The 24619-nt window shown below is 39.2% G+C and overlaps 1 protein-coding gene across 2 annotated transcripts in view; it reads left to right on the top strand.

The window, feature by feature from the left end:
- Window positions 1-17052, top strand: part of exoc6b (exocyst complex component 6B) — a 96585-nt gene extending 79533 nt beyond the window's left edge. For both annotated transcript variants that reach the window (XM_053233174.1, XM_026936432.3), the window contains 2 exons: window positions 12604-12716; window positions 16140-17052. In XM_053233174.1, coding sequence (XP_053089149.1) covers window positions 12604-12716; window positions 16140-16266 — 240 coding nt within the window. In that variant the 3' untranslated portion in view covers window positions 16267-17052. The remainder of the gene's footprint in view (window positions 1-12603; window positions 12717-16139) is intronic.
- The last annotated feature ends 7567 nt before the right edge of the window (window positions 17053-24619 follow it).

Below are 24619 nucleotides of genomic sequence, written 5' to 3' on the forward strand. Positions count from 1 at the left end.
TCAACTCTGTGGTGCCGTCAAGAAACATTCGCAAAGTGTAAGGATGAGAATCAGAAACTAGATCTATGTAGAGCTCCAATGTTTATGGAGCAGTTCAGGTTTTCTTGTACTTTCACTGGCATACACAAAAAAAATCAAGTTGGGATGTGATAAAAGAATTACAGCTGAAAGTAGAAAGGATAAGTAGAGTAAGAAAAGGAAGTGGGGCAATTCCAGTCCTCTTGCCACTTCTCCATAGATAGCTAAACAAGCCACTGACAGGTGTCACAGTGTAATTGTTCTGTCTTGCTTCCTCTCAGTGGCCAGAGTGTGTCATGCTTAACTCTGTTGCCCCTGCTCTTTCTCAATGGCCTGCCAGTGTGTGGCAGTGAAAGGCCTGTTTAAGGTCCTGTCACAGGTCTCCAGGGGTCAGACTGATGAGCTGCCCTGCTTGTATGGAGTCGCTGAGGGAGCAAAGATTCTACCATGCAGGGGGTTGACATCTCTCTTTACATCAGAGTACTCTTCACCCCCATGAGGATGACACACTGTGTGTGTTCTTGTGGTGAAGATGGATGCTGAAGTCTCAACTGATTCTTTTTTAGTTTGGCTCTCTCTAGAGTACTGAACAGTGTCCTTTTTCTCTCTCTCTCTCTACCATGCAGTGAAGACATCATGACACACCAGGGCAATGAATCCCTCCAAAATGTCTCTTTCAGCAGAACATCTCTTTCAAAACAGCCACATATCAGGAGTGGATAGTTGGGGATGTTGTGCTTTTGTACAAAGATGACAGGATGATTGGTTGTGATCCCAGGCCCGGGGTAGAGTTTCCATGAAGACACACATTGAAGCTCATAATTCATGTCGGACCATACATGCTAGCATTGTGATGCTGTTCCTGCAATAAATATTGATAGGTTTTGCAGATATAGTCTTTCCTAGATGAACCATGTCAGTTGACAGGCCATTATCTTTCGTCAGCAAAGTAATGTTTCATTGTTTGAATCTCAACTGGTTTAGACTTTAAAAACGTATATGGTAACAACCAGTTACTTATTTGAGATGTTGATTTCCATAAGACTGAAACCTCACAGTGCATAGAGTTCTAGAGTTTTGGGTTGGTGGTTTTGGTGTTTTGGAGTTGCAGAGTTGTAACCTCTTTGTGGGCATCATGCACCTTGATGAATTTGACTAGCAAGCCACCGCAATATAAAGGACGAGGGACTTGTAGCTTACCAACCCCACAGCCATGCTCCCCAACTCATTTCTTTTTTATTTCTCCATCATCGGATTAAGAATAATTATAAACAGACACCAGCTGAGAGTGACATCAGATGTTTGAGTCATGGATGTGTGGTTCAAATATTTAGGGGCTTCTGATGCCTTGGGTGGAGACGCACCGGAGTATAGATAGTTAATAACTGAATTAATTTTAGTCAAAATTACAGGGTGAACCTTCATTTCAAGTGTTCATTGTTCATTAGTGAACAATGAACACTATTTAATAGTGAGGTCACTTGGTAGATGAAGCAAATGTAAAAATAAGTGCAAATGAAATTGTATGAATTAATTACTGAAATGGTAGTCTTTACTCGTTCTCTTCTGCTGTCAAGACAGCAGAAGAGAATCGAAAAGGATGGAGGGCAAAAGAGGGAGGAGGCAGCAAAAGAGAAAAGAGAAAGTGTGTGTGAAGTGTGGTTCTGTGAACTCATCCTGCCCCCAGTGCACGCTGGCTGACCTTCCTGTACTTAACCGCCAGAACCAGACCAGGTGTAATCACTTTCTCCAGCCTTCTTCCTGTCTTTCCGTCTTGGAGTGAAGACGGAGAGAGAATATGCGAGGGAGAAGGGGAGGGCCAGTCAAGTGGCCTCCGGCCGACCCTGCTTGCGTTTCCCTGGAGCCAGTGGACGATAAGCCTGACGTGCTATCTGTCTGTCTCCCTTTTTCTTGTTCTTTCCCTCTATTTCTCTCCTTCTTTCTGTGAAAATTGGCAGTGTTGGGAGAAAGTTGTGTGTTAAAGCCGTAAAGCTTTGTGTGTAATACATACACACATAGAACACATACAAGAAGACCGAGTGCTGACCCTCAAGTAACCTTGGCTGCTGTCCAGCAAGGGAGTCTCTCGGGATCTTGAGTCTGAGCTCTTCTATCTTTAACACTCTAGCTCACCGTCAGCTTAGATCAGGACGTGGAGCTGTGTCCTGACAGAACCGCCTGGGTTGCTGGGGGACAGAAATGGATATTTTTCCATTTTCTTACCTCCTCATATTGCTCTCTGTCTGCTCCCAATTGTCTTCTCCCAAACATTTATTTTGTGCTGACCATGAATGTTTGGTATAAACTGTCTCAAGCCATCCAGGCTTTCTTCCTTTAAAATTATACAATCTTTTCCTCTTTGTCATTTCCTTGCCTTTTTTCTTTTTGCCGTTTATTTCCTTGTCTCCATCTGAAAATATTCTCTCTATTTGACAGTTGATGGAAAAATAGTTTTTGTTTCCTTATGACCTCAATTTCAACCCTCACTGCCTCTTACTGGAAAGCCTGACGTGTGGTAGGTCAATCACTAATGCCAGTTTCATTGCCACTCAGATCTGTAAATAGGTTTTTGGTGAATTCCGGTGGAAGAAAAAGCACTGACATGACTTGTCTTAAATGGCCAACTCTCACTCACTCGTATTATTTTTTTTGGAATCTATTTATCTATTTATCTTAATGGTGTGGTGACTATAAGTAAGTGGACTTTGGTTAGTAGCCTTTCTCTGACCCTCATCGCTAGGGTTGTCAGAGTCCATGTTGTATGGTCACACAGAAAGATTCAGCTTATCTGATTATACTTCTATTAAAGTGTTTTCAAAACAGTCTAATTAAAAAAAATAATAACTTGTGATATTTGCTCCTGTGCATGCACACAATCTTCACTGTTTAGCCTCCATTGTAAAAGCACTTTGCCAAGTTCCTTTAATCCCATTCCAGTAAGTCTTTAAAGGATGCATTTTTTTAAAGAAAATAAATGTCAATGCAGACCTTTTTGATAAATTTTGTTTTTTGGAGTAATCAACACAAGATTTTCTTTCTTATTCACAGTAAAAACTGTGCTTTTTACTTCTTAATGTCAGCATTTTCACAATATTGCTAAACCGGTTTGTCTTCTCAGACTTTGTCACATTATTGAAATATGAGCTACTGTGCCCTCATAAATATGTGCATTAGAAGACTTGTTCTGAAGAATACCTCATGCATCTCCCAGGCATTTTCTCCCATTATGCCTGACCAAGAGACTTTCCTATCTATTGTCTTTGCTTTTTTGCTTCACTCTCAGTTTAGATGTTTGTGACCACCACACAACTGACCGTTCCAGCGCACTCTTGCCCTAGTGATAACTCTGCCTTGTCTGAATGGACAGGAAGGTGAGAAGGAGGCCACGTTTTCCACCAAGTTAATTCATACTCTGCTTTGTCAAGCACTTATTAATTGCCAGCAACTCAAAACATGCCTAAAAAAAACAGGAGCACTGCAGCTTTTCTCATGCTTCACAGATCGGGTGGTTCTGAATGGCCAAGATGGTACATGCAAAGAGATATAAGTGCTATGTATCAGCTGACCAATTGCTGCAATTACTGATGCGTTTCTTTACTTTCTCTCAGCCGTTCATCTCACTGTGTTGATGCAGATGGAGAGAAGTCCCATTTCATTGCACTTTCTTCATATGTGGTTGAACTGGATGTCTTTCTGCATTAGACTTGAGCGATATAACAATTCAGTAGTTTTACATGATATTATACTACCATCATATCCAGTCATGTTTACTACTTATATAACAAGACCTACCAATCTTTACCTCTCTAGCTAGTATGCCAACATGAGTTTATCACTCAAAAATAAGCCAACAGCAGTCTTTTCTGCTGAATAAAATGAGCTAATAATTATATGCATCTGGAATGATTTGCACAGGTGTTTTGAACCCTCCGATATGAACGGACACTACCTGGAAGCCACGCCCCCTTTCCCCCTCACATGCTCTTGTTGCACCCTCATGTTTTAAGTTCATTAATATGAAATTATGCATAATAATGTCTACTCTGTAGAGCACGTGCACAAGAAAGGGAGTCAGATTTTGCCCCAGTGATAACTCTGCCTTGTCTGAATAGGCAGGAAGGTGAGAGGGAGGCCACGTCTTCCTTAGGCTAATTCATACTCCTTCTGTCAAACATCTATGAATTACTGTCTGCAACTCTACTAAACAAGTGTCAAAACAAAATCACAGAGAAGGACACCCCTGTGACCCTGAAAACCATTATACATCATACAGTACGTGATTTGCATCGCCTGTTGTATTGGTTTTGTTAGTTAGTAATAATCATAACAATACTTTTATTTGTATTGCGTGTCTTTCCCAGCCAAGTGCACTTATAATAGCCGTATAAATTATAAAGACAAAACTTTCAGACAAAAATACAGAATTTAGGCTATCTGGAATTAACATGATAAATGGATGAAACAAAGGCTGGGTGGAGGGTAGTTTGGGATAAGAGTGTTAGTATTTTGTGAAGAGGTGTGTGTTGATCTGTGTGCTTGGCTCGTGCAATAGTTGCAGGCAAGGTTGTATTGAGCTAGTGAGTTTCAACGGTTTTATGCTTTTGCAAGCTGCCACTCATAGACATGAGGTATGCTGAGCATTCTAGTGTTAGAAGACCGAGTGTGGGTGTGAATGAATCTTGAAGGGCAGCTGTATAGGAGTGCTTCATGAGGGATAAGGAATAGTTTCATGTGGGTGAAATGGGAAGCCACTGTATGCCAGCAAGCACTTTGATATGGGTCGGTGAGGAGTAAGAGATTTGGGACTAAAATATTGCGTGTCATCTGTGTAAAAATTGAACTGAAGTCCATCTTGGCAGATGACACTGCCTGTGAGAGCATGTGAAGGAAAAAGAAAAGAAGGCAAAATATACCACGAGGAATACCTTGTGACAGTGTCAGATTTATAGAGATTTCTAAATTTATATAAAACAAATTATTGTGTTTCTAGGAGGTAGGATCTGAACAAGACTAGTGCGATATAAGATGCACCCAAGAGAGTGTGTAGATGAGGGAAGTGAATAGAAATATAATCAATGCTATTTATAGCAATACAGAGGTCAGAGTAAAGTAAAGTATCTAAAGTAGTAGATATATAGAGTATCAGAAATAGAATATTATTAAGTTTAGAAGAAGGATGTATGATGAACAGAAACTTGAGTGAAATGTCTCACAGGTGTTGTTTTTGGTCATGTCAGCATTACAGTAAATGGCTACTACTCTCTGTGGAATTTTTGAAAGTAGAACTCTGGCATAAAGTGAGATGCAGCAAGCAGAGCTCAAAACCAGACCTTGCTTTAAAAAAAAAATAGCAGGAGAACACTTAATAAAAAGCCAGTCTTCTCAAATTAAGTCGAGTGAAATAGCACAATTCATATTTGTATTCAATACATTAAGATGTACACAATGTGCTCAATTCATATTTGTATCCGAATACAAGAAATGAATGTTACATATTGTAGTGACCAAACACTAAAGGAAATAAATTTGACAACGATACAAAATCAGGAATTTGGACAAGATGCTGAGGCCGAGCAAGAGTGTGTTACAAAATACTATATAAACATGGCTGATATAGTCAGTGCTAGGTTTATGCTGAAATATGCCTTTAATAATTCCCCAGAGGACTAGAAATAACTGGAAGAAAGGCTTATACAGAATGCTTCTTTGTTCCTGTTGTCTTTGCATTTTTGAGCAAACCTTTAGATAACACCATTATGATGGTGTTCATGAAGTTTTTATTTATTCATTAACCTGTATCCGTTACTGAGTTTTGTGTGTATTCCAAGAGCTTTATTGTTTCTCAGTGTATATGTGCTTTTGTGGTCTGCGTGACCGTTTCACCACCCCATTGCCCCACTGATAACTTTTGCTTCTCTGGAGAGCACAGGAAGGTGAGTTTGGGGCTGCTCCTTCCCCAGGCTGAGTCTATAGCTTCTCAGACAGAGTGGCCCCAGGACGATTTCTGTTTTCACTCGATCCTGATGTAGGATACTAGCTATGAGGACTGATAATACAGTAGTGTGACCCAAGTTGGGGTTGAATGCAGAGGCACCGTGCAGTCCAGATAAACCAACCAGAGTGCACTTTTTGTGCTTGGCTTGGTTTGCTGCTTTGTAGCAGGTGATAAAATGGAAAGTGTAACATACTTGTGGGTTGTTAGTTGTTTTATTGCTTGAAAAGCATGTGAGAAAGGATTCTTTGTGTCAGTCATTGGTGTCATTGACTGGGATTTTAGATTTAGAGCAGTGTTTTGCAAAGAATATTCCTTCTAATCATGTCAGCCATTTCATAATTAAGCAATATCGCACAAGCAAGAGTGCGGTTATAATGAATATCGGCATGACTGTGATAGGGCCGCAGGCAATCACAGCTGTACTGATGTTCAGTAAAACAGCATGATTGTGAGTGCAGTATTCCTTTTATACAACAGTTTTATAAATAAGAAATTAATATCGAGTAACTGACATTTCGGACATAATATGGCCAAATAATTTGTTTATTTTTGCTCTGTGAGCGGAAATACACTCACTGAGCACTTTATTAGGAACACCTGTACATTTATGCAATTATTCAGGTAACGTTCACATCAACCATCAGAATGGGGGGAAAATGGTATCTCGGTGATTTTGACTTGTTGGTGCCAGATGGGCTGGTTTGAGTATTTCTATAACTTCTGATCTCCTGGGATTTTCATGCACAACAGTCTCTAGAGTTTACTCGGAATGGTGCAATAAAGAAAAAACATTCAGTGAGTGGCAAATTCTGTGGACAGAAATGCCTTGTTGATGAGAGAGGTCAGCTCAGAATGGCCTGATTCGAGCAGAAAGAAGAGCTACAGTAACTCAGATTCTGTACAACTATGGTGAGCACTTCTGTCAGCCAAGAACAGAAAGCTGAGACTGCAGTGGGCACAGGCTCACCAAAACTGGACAGTTGAAGACTGGAAAAATGTAGCCTGGTCTGATGAATCTCTGATGAATTCTGCTGGGGCACATGATTGTAGGGTCAGAATTTGGTGCCAACAGCATGAATCCACAAGCTGCCTTGTGTCAGCAGTCCAGGCTGGTGGAGCTGGTGTAATAGTGTGGGGAATGTTTTCTTGGCACACTTTAAGCTTGTTAATACCAATCACTTGAATGCCACATTTCAAGTGATTGCTGACAGTGTGCATCCCTTCATGGCCACAATTTACCCATCTTCTAGTGGCTATTTCCAACATGATAATGCAGCATGTCATGAAGCAAAAGTCATCTGAAACTGGTTGAATGAATGTTTCAATGAGTTCTTCACTGGCCTTCCCAGTCAATGGATCTGAATCCAATAGAACATCTTTGGGATTTGGTAGAACGGGAGATTCTCAGCATGAAAGTACACCTGAAGAATCTGCAGGAATTGCGTGATGCAATCATGTCAACATGGCCCAGAATCGCAAAGGAATGTTTCCAACAACTTGTGGAATCCTTGAAGAATTGAGGCTGTTTTGAGAGCAAAGGGAGGCCCTACCCAGTATTAGTATAATGTTCCTAATAAAGTCCTCAGTGAGTGTAAATCCCAAAGAGCTGTGCTCACTGACAGTTAGCTATCAGTTGGCTAGCTGGCTAGCTAGCTCACAATGATTTGTACACTCCCGGTAAAGGTGCACCCAGTGAAATTGGCTTCCCTTCTTCCTTTTCAACTTCATCTGACAAGTTTGAAATTGAGATTTTACATGGTGAACACACACAAGCGCAGTGATACATACAGTGAAAAGTCCCAGTGCGTTTATACTAAATATAAGCACTCTTGGAATGCCGCTCGTCCAATCAAATTAGTGGACCAGAGCTAACTGTTGAATAATTATGTAATATAATATGGGTCAGATCTTCTACTGTCCTGACTGCAGTCGCCCTAAAAGTTACTTGTGAAACCTCTCATTTTCTCAATTTTCCCTTTTTGTTTTTCTCTTCATCTTTGTTTGTAATTTGTCTGTTTGTTGTCCTGAAGTGACTAGTGGGTGACCTGGATGCACTCAAGAGATTCTACAAAGTTAATGCTATTTATCTTCTTCTTACTTTATTAATTTTTTTTTGTCTGTTAGAGTGTCCAGTCTACAGTATCTCAGCTCTTCATATTCACCAGGTTCTTTTTTTTTTTTTATTGTGCTTTGTCTCAACATTCTCTCTTTTCCTCTTTGAGCCACAGATTCTGTCTCCCTACATTGACTCTTTCAAGTCTTTATCTCATGTCAACCTGACAAAGCGGGACAAACACATTTCTGACAATGGATAATATCTGTTGACTGACAAGACTACCACTCCTCAGCACTTAGACTGCAGAAGAGATCGTTCTCCACCTTACTGTGTTTGTGAGTGGTTTGAACATACCACCAGAAGACAGGAGCTTAAACTCTGTCAGTCTTGATAACCTCATAAGATAACCTTTGACCATTTTGGAGTGCTGCTATTCAAACTGAAATATGTCCAGAAACATTGGGAGCCACTTTCCCTCTGCTTCAAACCCTGATAATTCTTCTTATCTCTATCTTACTTAGTCTTTATGTTGAGTGATGCTTCTGAATTTTTTCTTTTGCCCTCCCACCTTTCCCTTTTTTTCCTCATTCCTTCTCCCTGTACTGGCAATGCCCACACACATGAATGCTTCCACTTAGCATAGACTTTTTTTTGGTTAACCACAAAGCAGAAGCTGAAACTGTCAATCCAGGTCAGTGTTCAGATAGGATGTCAATGTTATTTAGGCAGCAGGAAAGAGGTTTGACTTGGAGATGACCTTGTTGACTGAAATGGTGATGAGATCATCTGGTGTCAGTCAATGACTTTCATTCCTTAAGCTGACAAAGCAAAAATGGACACCATTTATTCCATAGACTATATGCTGTCTAAATCAGGCTTATAGGGCACAGACTGTCAAAACATATCTTTTTAGCCTCAGCTAAATCACACAAATTCGTGTATGTGTCTTATTTAAGTGAACACAGTCAGTTACTTTTTTTGTCCTAGTGAGGAAATATGTTCAGCCTATTTTTGATTTAAAAATAGGATACCTAAGGTACCATCAACAGACCTGCCCACCCTGATGAAAATGGAAAAATGTGAAGTCGCATGGTACATTTTCAATATATTTCTTTCACAAATCACCAGTCAAAGTTAAAAAAAATTGTATATGAATGTATATATATGTGGTTTTTACAGTAAGCACTAGGCACTTAAGGGGAGGAAAAGCTGCCACTTGTCTGTTTTAGTTAAGATGTGGACACTAGAAAAGCTATGTGCACACTTTCTTACTTCTTATTCTAGGTAAAATGTTAGTGCAGCAATGTGCAGCAATGAATAAGAGAGTGTGCATGTAAACTTTTCTACATCTTAACTAAACCTTTTTTCCCCAAATGCCTAGTGGTTTTGTAAAGCCCTGTACATAGGCAAGCTCCGCTTTCTACTGGGGTTTGAGTGCACATCTGTGCTGACCCGCACAGGAGAGAGCACAGGGTTTTAAATCACTTTTTAATTATCATTACTATTCAAATTATTTGTAAAGTGTTAGATTTGATTCTTCCTTGGAGGCCTATTTAATCCTTTTTTCACATCAAAATTTTCACTCTTTTTTCTCTTTTTGTTGTAAAGGTGCAGTTTTTGACTGTTACAGACTGAAGATTTTCAAATTTAGTCAACTGATGTTAACTATATACATGTCTAATGTTATCTAAGTCAAAGATACACTGATGGGTTTTATTTCACATTAATGAACTCAAGACATTGTGAGATGAGAAAAGGGGGCGTGACTTCCAGGGGAGTCATTTGCTACTCTTTGGGCATATTTCTGAGTGATAAATTGACATACTCCAATGTTAAATGTAGTTGTTAGGTCTGAAACAACACACTGAAGAAGATGTATCAATAAAAATAACGTTTCTTTGTGGATGCTGATAGCATGCTTGTGCTTTTGTATATTATTCCCAATATCTCTCCCTTACTGCTGCTGTGTTTTTCTTGTCTCAGTCTCTTTTAAGAGTGTTGGATCTTTTTAACTGGAAGTATTGGTACCTAATAGAGGTATTCTGTACTAAGTATCTGGATTTGATTATTGTTCTGACTTAGTTTTGCACTGAGAACCAAATTCAGATCACACTGCTCATGATTCATCCAAGTTATTTAAAAGACATGTTAAGTATATTGTATGAGCTTTGTTTAGAGCTTTGTTTTGTTTAGATTTCTAGCATTACCAGCACAAAATGGCCTTATAACACCTGTTTGATTATTCTCAAATCTGTTCTTTTTCTTGAGCTCTTCCTCAAAGACTTTATGATAATTTAGAGCTTATGGTGGACATGGGTTTGTTATTGTTTGCTTGTATGGTCCAATCATTCTATTCTATGACATTTATTATTATTGTTCAGGCTTAGGTTCAGCTGAACTTGGCCTGTGAAAGCCCTCAGGCTGCTGGCCTGGTGCCAGAGAATGCACCAAACAATGCTGAAAGCCAGAGGCCAGCCAGAGGTGAGAGACAAAGAGCTGGAGATGAAGGCAGAGATAACAGCAGAATTAATGGAAAGAAAGTGTGATTCTAGGGAGGACAGAGGGATGGATGATTGGATGGAGGGATGATCAGAGGAGAAGTTGAGAACAAGAATGTGTAAGTGTGTTTAGTTGCAAGACGCAGCAATATTGTTCCAAATAAGAAAGTATGACAGAAGTATCTTAACTTACCCTTATCACAGATGGAATAAATGCTGCATAATCAAATACAATTTGTTGATCAGTCATGACCCCATGTATGAGGGATATTGTTCCTAGTGCATATGTAGTTATTCCTCAACATTTTCTGTTCATTCCAAACTGTGTTCTGTGATTTATAACACACGTTGTGCTGCAAATCAGATCTTGTGTTTTCAAAGTACTGTCCAAAGAGCAACAAATCTGGGAGAATAAAAACAGAAGGTCAGTTCACCAGCCCCTCTAGACTATTAATGAGATTGGTAATTCCCCTAGCGTTCCAAACAAATAAATACAGCAGTCAAAATAACCATTAAGAGCCCTTATCCAAATGCCCAGTTCACAGTGAGTGAGAGGGAGAGTGTATATGAGCTTGGGGTGAGCATGAGGGCATGAGGGAAACAAGGTCAACATTTTGGTGTGCCACGTCATGTTTTATTTTGTCTTTTTTTTTTCTCCATCATTCTTTCTTTGGGAAGAATGAGAGGAAGTGATAATCCAGTGCCTGTCCCATCCACCACCATCCCCCCCTCCCCAACCCAGCTCACTGTTTGTTCAGTAAGCGAGGAAAGTGGGCCCGATAACACCGCCATGGGGTCACGCTGAGGTTAGAGAGAGAGAGAGAGAGAGAGAGATGTGTAGAGATACCAAATGGAAGTTCATAAGGAGGTGAAGGCGGAGGGAGGGAGCTCAGTGGAGAGGTGAAACCCAGGTCATGAACGTGTGTGATGAACCAGTAAGCACTGTATGGAATGCACACATTTGTGTTTGTGTATATGCAGGGTTATGGATGACAGGAAAGCCTTCTCCCCCTCCTGCTCCGTTTTCTTCTTCCCCTCAGTCTCATTTTCTGAAATGTGAATATTCTTTTCTGGTAGATTTACAGCACATTCATGTAGGAGGAGCCAAAAAAAGTAATCTGAGAGATGTGCATCTGACTTATCACACTCAGGTGCTTATCTGCCACCACACTAAGACATGCTGGTGTATTTTGTGTGTTTTCGTGTCTGTGTGATTGAGGTGATGCCGTGTGAGTAAGGAAACAGACGGAGATGTTTGGAGATTGCCTTTTTTATGTTGTGTACTCGATCAGACAGATTTTTGATGATTTATCTCTGCCTGTCACACACATGTAAACAAGAATGTTTTCAGTTCAGGACATGGACTTTTTCCATCTGTGGAGGAATAAATATGTCTTTAATTGTCTGCATGTATGTACATCTGATCAGTGTCAGTGTGTGTGGAGTCGGATGGGTTGTTGGTTATTGGTAGTATGCTGAATGTCACTGGGTTTGTAATGGACCGTAGATTTCAGGGCAATCGTGGGTCATTATTGGGTCAGGCCTGGGTCACAGGCTGACCAAAACATCTCTACTCACAAGGTGAAAAAGTGTAAATGGCTTTTCTCTCTTTAACCTCTCTCCATTCTTTACTAATCCCCTGCTTTGTCATGTTTGTCTCCCTTTTGCCTCCTAGGTAATCTCATTTAAGAGGCCCTACTCACTTATGTAACACTGGGAAAACTGAACTGCTTGCTTCAGTAAGGGGAGACTGATGGAGTCAGACTGAACTTGATCTGCTTTGATGCACTCCAATAATTTTTTTACATTTTTTTTTCACTCTCAATTCCAATCGAGATAACTTTATTGCCCTGTAATAGTGCCAAAACATACCAATTTGTTTTATCTATTGATATCATACTTTAACATTTTTGGGAGTAATAAAAAATAAATAAAAACAAAATGGAGTGAAAATAAATAATGTCTAATAATGTTGTTCTATGTGCTCTTGTTCACTTGGTCTAACTTACTTTCTATTTCCCTGCTTCTTTGTCTAGCTGTTGGACCTCTTTACTCAGTGGGATTGGTCTACATACCTTGCTGACTATGGACGTCCGACCTGCAAGTACCTGAGGGTCAGCCCGCATACCGCTCTGGCCCTCCTGGAGAAGTAAGTCACACATAGACTAATGTTGCCATCACTGGGTACTTTTTGTTGAAACAATTGTATGTACATATCGCCCATGCTTTATCATTTTCTTATTTCTGAGAAACTCTTAATTTCTTTGACATCTACGCTGTCTGACAACATCTTTCCCACTCTCACATCACATCACTCACTGATCTTCTGCATATGTGCAGGATTTCTCGAGCGTGAGTACTTCTGCTTTCTGCACAGTGTGTGTGTCTGATTGTGGTGTGCTATTTAGAAATGTTGATTCTAATTCTATTTGATGTATGTGTGTGTATGCATGCTTTTGCCTGTAGTGTTTATTGTGCACAGTGGTGAGTCAACATTTGTTTTTGCATGTTTATAGAACAGGTTGCTGATGTGTGATTTCCTTGAAACTTTTGTAACTTTGTAACTCTAACTTTTAAAAAAAAAAATCTCTCTAGACCTTCTCATGATCATGCCTACTCCCCTTTCTCTCTTTTTCACCCCTTCCTTTTCTAGGAAGATCATAAATTCTCTGGTTACAGCAGTACACACACCAGTCTTGATCCCATTTGAGCTGCACTTAGCCTGGCCATACCCTCTCGACCCTAAAGCTCAGTGAAAGTGATCTGTATTACTAAACCCTGAGCTGGCCACTAACCAGGCAGAAACAGTGGGCCTCATTTATCAAGCCTTATTTGTAAAAAGTTCATAGGAGCATTTTACACATGGAATTTGGTATTCATGAAAATCCTGTATTTTCGGAAAAACTTTCGTATCCTGCTTGTTCTCCTGAGTGTGTATAAATTTATGCGTAAGAAGACTCATGAAAATCGTGATTGATTAGCTTCAAATTGTATAAATCACGATGAGTTACTGCACTTTTATATATGGATTATGCTGTCAAATTTAAGTAGTATAGTATTTCAGTATTTCAATTTAATGTCTATTTTGTGAAACCCAGTTGTTTCATATTAAAGGCATTTATTAAATAAATATTAAATATGCAAAAATAAAGAACAAGTAAACATAAATCCAAAACTAAGACAAATAAGATCAATCATTCAATTAAGAATGCTGCTGTATAAAAGGAAGACATGCTGCAGTGAATCAGGTGGTGTTTAAGTCTGTTCCATTTTCCATGGCATCTTCTTTTAAAGCTGTACAACACTTTATTAGCGCCAGCCCTAAGTGAATAATAAGCGAGGGATCTGGTATGTCTGAGGCTGCAATGTACTGTACTCTCTCCTGTGCCTTCATTGGGCTTCCTATTGCACTTGTATGTACTATATACTACTATACTAATATATACACTCACTGAACGCCTGAACACCTGTACTCTTTTGTGCAATTATTTAATCAGCTAATTGTGTGGCAGCAGTGCAATACATGAAATCATGCATATACAGGCCAGCAGCTTCTGGTAATGTTCACATCAACCATCATAATGGGGAAAAAATGTGATCTCTGTGATTTTGACTGTGGCATGATTGTTGGTGCCAGACAGGCTGCTTTGAGTATTTCTATAACTGTTGATCTCCTGGGATTTTCAAGCACAACAGTCTCTAGAGTTTATTCAGAATTGTGCAATAAAGAAGAAACATCCAGCAGTTCTGTGGATGGAAATGCTTTGTTGAAGAGAGAGGTCAACGGAGAATGGCCAGACTGGTTCGAGCTGACCGAAAGGCTACAGTAACTCAGATAACCATTCTGTACATTTGTGGTGAGCAGAAAAGCATTTCAGAATGCACAACACGTCAAAGCTTGAGGCGGATGAGCTACAACAGCAGAAGACCATGTTGGATTCCACTTTTGTCAGCCAAGAACAGAAAGCTGAGACTGCAGTGGGCACAGGCTCACCAAAACTGGACAGCTGAAGACTGTCACCTCCTATAAACAAAAAAGCTTCTTTTCTCACTCACCGATGGTGGTGATTGATGGTGGTATTAGCATGAAAGTTAAGCTTTGGAGCTTGAATCTGTATGAGCAGAGTGTGCAGATGAGGAGGTGAGTGAGCTGAGTGACAGACTAAGAACTAAAGAGCTGCTGCATAGGCAGGAATGAAGAGAGGCTTCTCTTCAGCCCACTACACCATTTTCAGCAGGTAGTCGAACAGCACTGTGGGTAATGTAGGAAACCATTAACCAGAGTTAAAAGTGATTTTTCCTTTAAGGATGATGTGGTACCTGTCAACAAATTAATGCCAGTCCCTCTGTTGGAGGGTTTGACTAAAGTGAGGGATAAAACAACTAAAAAGATGAAGATAGATATTATAGATAACTGAGATTCTATGGCTGTGATTGTGTGTGACGGTTTTAATGATGACACAGATCAAGACTCTCAACACACCTGTCCTTTTTCACACTGCTTTCAGCAACCTATGATACACATCTGGCTTCCTTCCTTGTCATCCATATTTGGTAACACGATTGCTATCCACATTTTCACACACTCCCAAAAGCAAACATACCTTACTAGGTGATGGTAGCTATAGTTGCAGAGATAAGAGGCAGATAATTGTAACTGCCGTGTGACCACAGAAACACTATTGTATGCCTGAGTTGATGTCCATCTCATCTAATATCCCACAGCGAGGTAAAAGATAAGTGATGTGTGAATTAGATCAGGACAATTGAGCAGACCTGATAAGGCTTTACTATACTAAACGTAACGCTGCTTGAATGGCTGTTGTGTCTGTTGTTATGAACTGTTTGCTGGAGGCCAAAGAATATGGTGAATGAAAATAATATATACTTTGATAATATGTAAGTAAAGCCAAGTATTAATCAACTATCATGCTGTATTTACCATGAAATTGTCTTAAATTTAAAGAAATGTGGAACGATACAAAAATTTTAATTCTGGCTCTGGTTGGCTGACTGGAACCTCACTGTGAGTTCACTGATCCATGAAGAAGTGGGTTTTGAGCCATTTGAGGAAGCACCAGGCAGAACGGTTTGTGCCGGCGCGTGCTGGTGGTCCAATTTCTACCTCCAATCTCCATGATGCTCCAATCTGCTCCTCTCCCTTGAGGTCTTTATGGGGACTGAAACCTTAATTGGAATGCATCCTTACCACCCAGGCATGTACCTCATACAAGGACTTGGGGTTTCTCCAAAGATACTCACCAAAGGTTTGGTCTTTTTCAGGCAGGTGTCTGAAAGGGAAGAAAAGAAATGATTAAAAGATTTGATCTTTGACACAGATTTTCCTTGGAAAATTAGAATAGTTTACACAAAAGTTCTGATATTTCATTTAATGTCAGACTAGATTTTTATCTGATGTAGCTTCTTGTAAAGATCTGACAGAGATATGTGGGTTGCTGTCATAATCTTTTCCTTTATTCTATTTTGTCTGTTTATATAATCTCTCTCTCTATCTCTCTCTCTCTCTCTCTCTCTCTTTCTGTTCTCTCTTTTCCTGTCTCATTCTCTGTAGGATGAAGGACACTAGTCGGAAAAACAACATGTTCGCTCAGTTCCGTAAGAATGAGCGTGACAAGCAGAAGCTCATTGACACTGTCGTCAAGCAGCTGCGGAACCTTATTGCCAGCCACCAGTCCTGAGTCCACTGATGGTTGTATATCAGCTGACTTCCCCCGTGAACTTCTTGAATGGTCACTACCAGTAACAGCACCTACACCTTTGTAAAAGAGCAAAAACAATAGACTTGCAAAAAAAAAGGAATAGGCAAGATTTGACAAATAGGTGCCATGGGTCTTTCAAATAATTATTTGTCTTACCCAAAGGGTACCATCTATGCCAGTTTTGCAGTCCTCGTTCTTAGCCTTTTAATGTCTTCCCAACAGCATCTCACTGGCGTCAGTATCAGTGAACCTTGAAAGTGCTCTCCCGTCTTCCTACATGACCATGTAAGCACAGCATAGGGTTACCAGTTGTGCAGCCCTTTTTAAGCCTGTCTCTATGAGACTTTGGTTATTAGCTTCACATATCTAGCAACTGCACATTTGACAATAGGGACTTTAAGCATTAATAGCTGCAGGGACGCTACAGTGCCCAGAAAAAAAGCCTGTGCATTTTTGAGTCTGGCTGCGTCATGCCACGGTAACCTTTGTGTTAACTACAGCAAAACCCACAGTTTACCAGTGTTTATATGAAATTTAGGTTATTTAGGAGTTAATTTAACCTTTTTACCATGAGTTCAATTGAACTATTGCTTGCACAGAATAAGGACACTATCATTTTGTATTTCAGATTTATTTCTTGCCGCTGTAGCAGTTTCTTCACTACTCAATGCTGAAAGTCCCTAGTCTATTTTAAACCATCCTCAATAGAGAGAAGTAGAGTGATGTATTGAAACATCCTGTATATTGTAGTCTTAAGCCACTGCATAGTTCTCATTTCTGATAACACTGATGATTCTGTAATTCCCTTTAAATAGACAGTAAGGCAAAAACAAGTCGCAAATGAGTTCTGTTATAGCCTTAACTTACCGCAGGATCTCTATCAGCTACTGTTATTCTGTAGAGGCTAGTTATCAAATCTAGATAGAGCTCCAGCAAGGAATAGCTCACAGCATTGTTGCCTGTATAATGTGTGTGTTTGTGTGAGTGCACCTACTTTTGTGCTTAGGGTCATTGTGGGTCTTTATTTAATTGATGGAATTTTCTCATCAAGTGGGTGCAATATTACTATTATTTTCAAAGAGGGAAGAAATCATAAAATCTTAGGAACGTAGGTAAATTTTTTTATTGTCAACACAAGAGGTCATGGTTTTGGTATTAATGGCTGTATATCACTTTATGTGCATTGTGTGTGTGAGCATTGTCACTACCCCATTGTTTGTTTGTGTGCGTGCATAAACCCTGGCCCATTGTGAAGGGATAGAAAATAATCAAAACCTAAAGGGAATAATTCTTCCCAAACTGTTCAGTTTAGGGAGTGTGTGTGTGTGTGTGTGTGTGTGTGTGTGTGTGTGTGTGTATGAATAGCATTTTGTGGTTGTGCTCTTTGTGTTGGCCTTTTTTTTTTTTTTTTTTTTTTTTTTTTTTTTTTTTTTTTTTGTGAATTTGAGTCCTCTGTACCTGAAATCGGGTTTGTGACCGAGCCATACGATTGTGTGTGAGAGGGAGTGTGTGCGTGCCTGTGCATTATTACATATGAACAGAGTTGTGTGGATTTATAGGAAAACTTTATTCATTTTGTTGTTGATGGAGACAGATGCACTGTACAGAATGTAATGTTAAACCACTAATGAATGACCTTCCAGTACTAATAAAGTCTAAAACAAATGCCAACCAATATCAAATAAACAATGAAAAAAAAATCAGTTTTGAGTAAAGGTTCTTATTTTTCAGTTTTTCAATGGTAGTTAAATAGGATTTGTTTATGCATGTATTTAATACACATGAGCCTTTTTTAAATGTCAATTCAAAAACAAGAACCAGTGGCACTTGTGGTTCAGCTGAGAGAGAGGACTAAAATGGTCAAAGTGAAGAGTGTAGCATGAAGATGCGGAATGAGAGCATCATGATTACCAGTGTATAAAGTCATGCTCACGTAAAAATAACTGGAAAATGACTCACGACTTTTTAATAAACTGTTCTCCTTACAGGCCGAATTATTGCTTATAAACTTTTGCACTACATCCTTAAAAGCAATCTTTTTTTTTTTTTTTAACCTGTTGCAGTTTCAAACCCCAGGAGAAAAATGCTGATTCTTTTAAAGTCATGAAATTAGGAGCATGCAGCACTACTGACATTTTTTCAAAAAGATGTTTTTTCTGTATAAGCTAGGAGAGAAGTATCATAGTTAACAAACTTTATCCATAAGTTGTGGTGAGTTTTGAGAAGCAAATGAAGGGATTTATTAAACCCTTTGCAGCAGGAATTGTTTATTTCTCTAGCCTTTTTAATTTCACTCAGTCAGTTTGAGTTTGTATATACTATTACTGAATAGAGAGCTGTATGTACAGTCCCACATCACAATTTAGTATACTAATATATTAATTTATATAATAGCGTAGCTTTCTACTTAGAACCATTGTATGTTATTTTGGATTCATGCTGTTTGTTGGTCGTGCTACACAGTGGATACAAAAAGTCTACATACCCTTGTTAAAATTGCAGGTTTTTATGTAAAAATAAATAGTCAGATCTTTTTCCATCTTTAATGTAATACAACAACCAACAAAATTCAGGTGAAAAAAAATTTTGTGGGGGAAAAAATAAAAAAAAAAAGGAAAAACTTACAATAAACTGATTGCACAAGTGTATATACCCCTGAACTAATAGCACTTTTTGCTTGGATTACAGCACTTTTGGTAAGAGTCTACCATCTTATGTCTTGATTTGGCAATTTTAATTCCACTCTTCCTTTCAAAAATGCTTCAGAGCTACCAAATAGCGTGAGGATCTCTGTGCACAGCCTTCAAGTCATTCCACATGTTTTTGATAGAACTTAGATCTGGACTCTGACTGGGCCATTCCAAAGTGTTGATCTACTTCTGAAGCCATTCCTTTGTCAACTTGGATTTGTGCTTTGAGTCGTTATTGTGCTGGAAGGTGAATTTTTTCCCTTCATCTTCAGGTGTATAAAAGAGGCCTGCAGTTTTTGTGCCAAAATAGATTGCTGTTTGGAGCAATCCATGATTCCCTCTATCTTGACTAGAGCACAAGTCTCAGCTGAAGAGAAGCAGGTCCATAGCATGATGCTGCCACTACCATGCTTCACTTTGAGTATGGTGTTCTTTGGGTGATAAGCTGACTCGTTTTTGCGCCAAACATCTTTTAGAATTATGCCCAGATAGTTCTGCCTTGGGCTCATCAGACGATAACACATTTTGACATGTGGTTTGAGGTGAGTTAGGTGAGCTTGGATGTTTTTTGTGAGAAAGGTCTTCTGTCTAGCCACCCTACCCATAGCCCAAATATGTATATAATACGAGAGATTGTCACATGCAGGGAGTGACTATTACATGCTTCTGTTAATTCTTCTGTTAATGTTGCTGTAGGTTTCTTGGCAGCCTCCCTGATAAGTTTTTGTCTTGTCCTTTCGTCTGTTTAGGAGGGACGTCCTGTTCTTGGTAATGTCAGTATGGTGCCCCATTTTCTCCACTTGTTGATGATGGCCTTCATGGTGTTCCATGGTACATCTAATATTTTGGAAAATCTTTTGGACCATATTCCAATTGATTGATTGATACCCTTTTGATACCCAATCATTGATTGATACTCTTCAACAATGAAATCTTCTGCATGCTTTGTAAGCTCTTTGCAGACCATGGCTTCAGCAGTCAGATGACACCAAGGACGTGTCAAGAAAATCCTACAGAAAACCTTTTTTTTTTTCATTTTGGGTTAATCAGAATCACTTCTTTGATGACAGGTGTATGATAAATGCTTTTTTGAACATGAGATTGAATGTGATTGGTTAATTTTGAGCACTGTCATATGCCCCATTATTAAAGGGTGTGCACACTTGTGCAGCCAGGTTATTGTAAGCCAGGTTTTTTTTTTTTTTTCCTTTTTCCTACAACATTGCCATTTGTTTTTCACTTGAATTATGTTGCTTGCTATAAGATTGAAGGTCAAAAAAGATCTAACATGATTTATCTTGGTTTAATTTTTTTTTAAATCATAAAAACCTGCAATTTTAACAGGGGTGTGTAGACATTTTATGTCCACTGAATGTCAGGGGTTCTCAAACTTTTTAGTCAGGGATCTTTTTGACTTAAACTTTTACTGTGATTTTTTATTTTATTTTATGAACAATTCAGTTCAAAATTGAGCACATCATTTAAATGTGTACATGAGTTTTTAATTTCTGATCTTCCTACTACAGAACTTATTTTTATTAAAATTGTCACTAGATTTCAGTTGATATTATTTATAGTATATTTAACTCTAATAATAGTGGGTTGTAGTTTCCACCAATGTGGAAACAGCAACAGAAAATCACACACCACGTGGTTATGCCCTGTGGGTCCCCGGACCCCACTCAGAGAACCATGGCTGTTTGTTGATTGGCCGCAATGAGCCAAATGAGTATTCAAATGGATCATATGTGACAAACGTTGTGTTGTAGTTCAGTTATGGGCCTTATAAAGTCAGTTATTCTGAACACTGTGTAAAAGTGGAGACTTGCCAGTTAAACAGAAGAAACTGAAGCAGGTACAAATTTTACAATTTTTATAATGTTATTGCAAGACTTGAAAACAGAAGTAAGTTTCTTTTAAAGGATCTGATGTGTACTTAAGTACCAAGGTAGGTGGAAAGAGCCTACTATTTTTTTTTTCTTTGATACCCATGTAGTTTTGTGAGCAAAACCCTCCAGTTTGTCGTCTTTGTGCCAAACAGTAAATAATAGTAAAATTATTAACAGTAAATAAAAACACAATATACCTGTGAGAGCACAAGCCATTTTGAAGATGCATTTCACTATTAGGATAAAAAAAGCTGCTAGCCCCACATCCAAGTAAGTTCCTGTGGGTAATAAGTTTAAACAGGTACTAAAAAACATAGAACTGGAACCCAGTAGAAAAAGAGTAGTTCTGGTTTCAGTACTCTGTGCAGTGGGAAAGGCTTGTGGAAACAGGAGAGCCAATGTAGTGTGGGTAAGATAGGGGTGATGTGGTTATATTTTTTGATTCTAGTAAGGACTCTGGCTGCTGCATTCTAGACTAACTGGAGCTGGTTATACACCTGCTGGAACATCCAGACAGAAAGGCATTACAATAATCTAACCCAGAGGTAACAAAAGCATGAACAAATGTTTCTGCATCATGCAGGGGGCAGTCGTGGCCTAATGGATAGCGAGTCGGACTCGCAACCTGAAGGTTGTGGGTTCGGGTCTCGGGTCCGGCAGGGATTGTAGGTGGGGGGAGTGAACGACCAGTGCTTTCTTCCACCCTCAATACCACGACTGAGATGAGACCCTTGCGCAACACTACTGTGTGTGTGTGCACTTGGATGAGTTAAATGCAGAGCACAAATTCCGAGTATGGGTCAACATACTTGGCCACAAGTCACTTCAATTCACTTCACTTCACTAGTGACATATAATATTTCTGAGATGAATGAAGGCTATCCTTGTAATATTATCTACAATCAGCTTCAACTGAGAGACTGGAGTCAATCACACCAAGGTCTTTTACTTCTGCACGTGATGTAGCCATCCAGAGATACTATGTAATCAGAAAGCTTGCTTCTAGCTGCCTGTGGTCCCAGCAGAAGTACTACTGACTTGTCAGAATTAAGTAGGAGGAAGTTACTCGGCATCCAGTCTCTAATGTCCTTTACACATTCCTCAACTTTATTAAGCTGGAAACATATGTCGGTGTGTTATCAGCATAACAGTGGAAGCTAATACCATGTTTACGAATAATTGTACGCGGAGGTACCGTATATAGAGAAAAGAGCAGTGGGCATAGTACAGAGCCTTGTGGAACACCAAACTTTACTTCAGTGTGCATAGAGAACTCACCATTTACATCTACAACCTGTTAACGATCAGTCAAATAAGACCTGAGCCATGAGAGGTCAAACAACATTTTCTATCTAGAACAATGTTATGATCTGTGGTGTCAAAAACTGCACTAAGATCAAGCAACACAAACAAGGAGACACAACCCTGTCAGAGGCCAGTGGTAAGTCATTTAGAACTTTAACCAGTGCTGTCTCAGTATTCCGATGAGGCCTAAATCCTGAATGAAAGATTTCATAACTTTTATTCCTATGCAAGTGTCAGCATAACTGCTTTGCTACAACCGTGCCTAGGATCTTTGAGATATAAAGGAGGTTTCATATTTGGACAGCTGACAGGGGTTGGGGTTGGGTTTGGGTTTTTTAATCAGGGCTTTGACAACTGGTAGTTTAAAGGATTTAGGTAAATTTTTAAAAGAGGTTTGATTGCTTCTTGTAGTATATGTTTGAAGAAATGTGTTTAAATGTAAAGATGAATCCATTCATTCATCTTCAGTGAACTTTTTATCCTGTTCAGGCTTGTGGTGGATCCCTGCCACACTGGGCACAAGGTGGAAGAATTCACCCCTAATGGGAAGCCAGTACATCGCAAACCCACTCACACACTCATTCACACCTTGGGGCAATTTAGCGTAACCAATCCACCTACCAGCATGTTTTTGTACAGTGGTAGGAAGCTGAAGTCTTCCGAGGAAAGACGCACAGATAGCAATCCAAGCTCAGGATCAAACCTGGTATCCTAGAGCTGTGATAAATTTAGATGTCTGAATTACTGTGCAGTACAGTGGAGTGTGGGCATGTCTAAATTTCTAGTGAATTACTGTGGAGTACAGTGGAGTGTGGGCATGGTACTCTAAAAAGAGTTCTGAATCTGAATTCTCCACCATTTGTAGTGTGAAAATTCTGATTGAGAATAGTTCAGTTCAGTTCAATTTTTTATGTAGCACTTTTAGCAAACATTGTCACAAAGTAGCTTTACAGAAATCTGGGATGTAGATTTAAATTTGGATTCATGATGTGCAGAGTTTGTAGAGGTGACAGTGGTGGCAAGAAAAGAAACTCCCTGAGATGACATGAGGAAGAAACCTTGAGAGGAACTAGACTCAAAAGCGAACCTGTTCTTTTCTGTGTGACACTGGATATACTGAAGAATGAAGAACAGTGAATGTGAGGAATGAAATTCAGAATATAATACAGTTTATGACATTTATTTGTACAGTAGATGTAATGTTTTGTCCAAATATTTAGCTCCTCTTCATAGTTTAAAGTTTTCTCTACTCCTATCACACTGGCTGAACCGATAAAGGGAAATTGAATAGTAGTTTGGATCATGCATTAGAGTAGGCAACAATCTGCTTCTCTTTGAAACAAAAAATGGTACCACAGCCATCCTGATTGTCTGTTAACTACTGTATTTTTTGCTGTCATTTTAGGTCCCCAACCATGTGGATATTATGCTAAACAGTGGATTTTTGTTAGTGGATAGCTACTTATACACTGCCACACTACACATAGAGCACATAGAATGGAAAGAATATTAATTTGATTTTATAACTTTGGGTTATCTTTCAATCAAAGATTTCAATTAATGCACTGGTGTAGAAGTGATTCCTACTGTGCTTGAGTTAAAAAAATCTCTTAGGACCGGGACTCATTACAAACTGTAAAGACCACGCACACGATATAATGGTAAGATGCAGTTATTGAAACTCAATCGAATAAAATGAACTTGGATCATGTCCACAGTTTCACTGAACTTAGAAATGAGTCCCCGCTCTCACCCCTCAGCCTCAACACTTTGGTTTATTTTCCATATTTAAGCTAGCTGAGTGCTTTATCATGCACATCTCATTCTGCTCTGCTTTGGTTGTGTTTGTATATGGAGAGCATCACTGAGCTGTAACTAGGACACAAACAAACCATTGTCTCTTACACTTGTCTTGTTGTGTAGAAGCGGTAGTGCAGTCCAAAACAGTGGTGGAGGAATTGCATATTGTGGGTGAGTCAGGCAAAACTATTCTTTTGGGACTCATTTGAGCACATCATCCTTTTTGTGAGAGATCAGTGAGTGAACAGAGCCAGCAGAGTAGTGGATGATAAACTGCTTTCTACTCTAAACACTCTTCTTCCAGTTCTGTGATAGGATAGTAGAATTTTTTGAGACAGCCAACATTTAATTCATACACTAGGTGAATGTAATTGTATTCGATGCTTGACTTGGACAGGATTTATTGCATTTGAAAACAACTGGTGTTGCATTATATTTCTTTTTTTAACCGTTGGTGATGAGCAACAAAAGGTGAAAATCCCATATATGTATACTGAGGAAGGAAAATTGTGAAAATATTTATATTCAGGAAGGAAGTACAGTCTGTATAAAATATTTTAGCTCAACCCCCACGCACCAAGTTGGGTCACATTGGAAATTAGTCACATTTCTAGTAAGTTCTATAGACATTAGAGGGTAATTCAACTA

Source organism: Pangasianodon hypophthalmus, chromosome 4 (assembly GCF_027358585.1).
Source record: "Pangasianodon hypophthalmus isolate fPanHyp1 chromosome 4, fPanHyp1.pri, whole genome shotgun sequence".
In the NCBI taxonomy this organism is placed as follows: Eukaryota; Metazoa; Chordata; class Actinopteri; order Siluriformes; family Pangasiidae; genus Pangasianodon; species Pangasianodon hypophthalmus.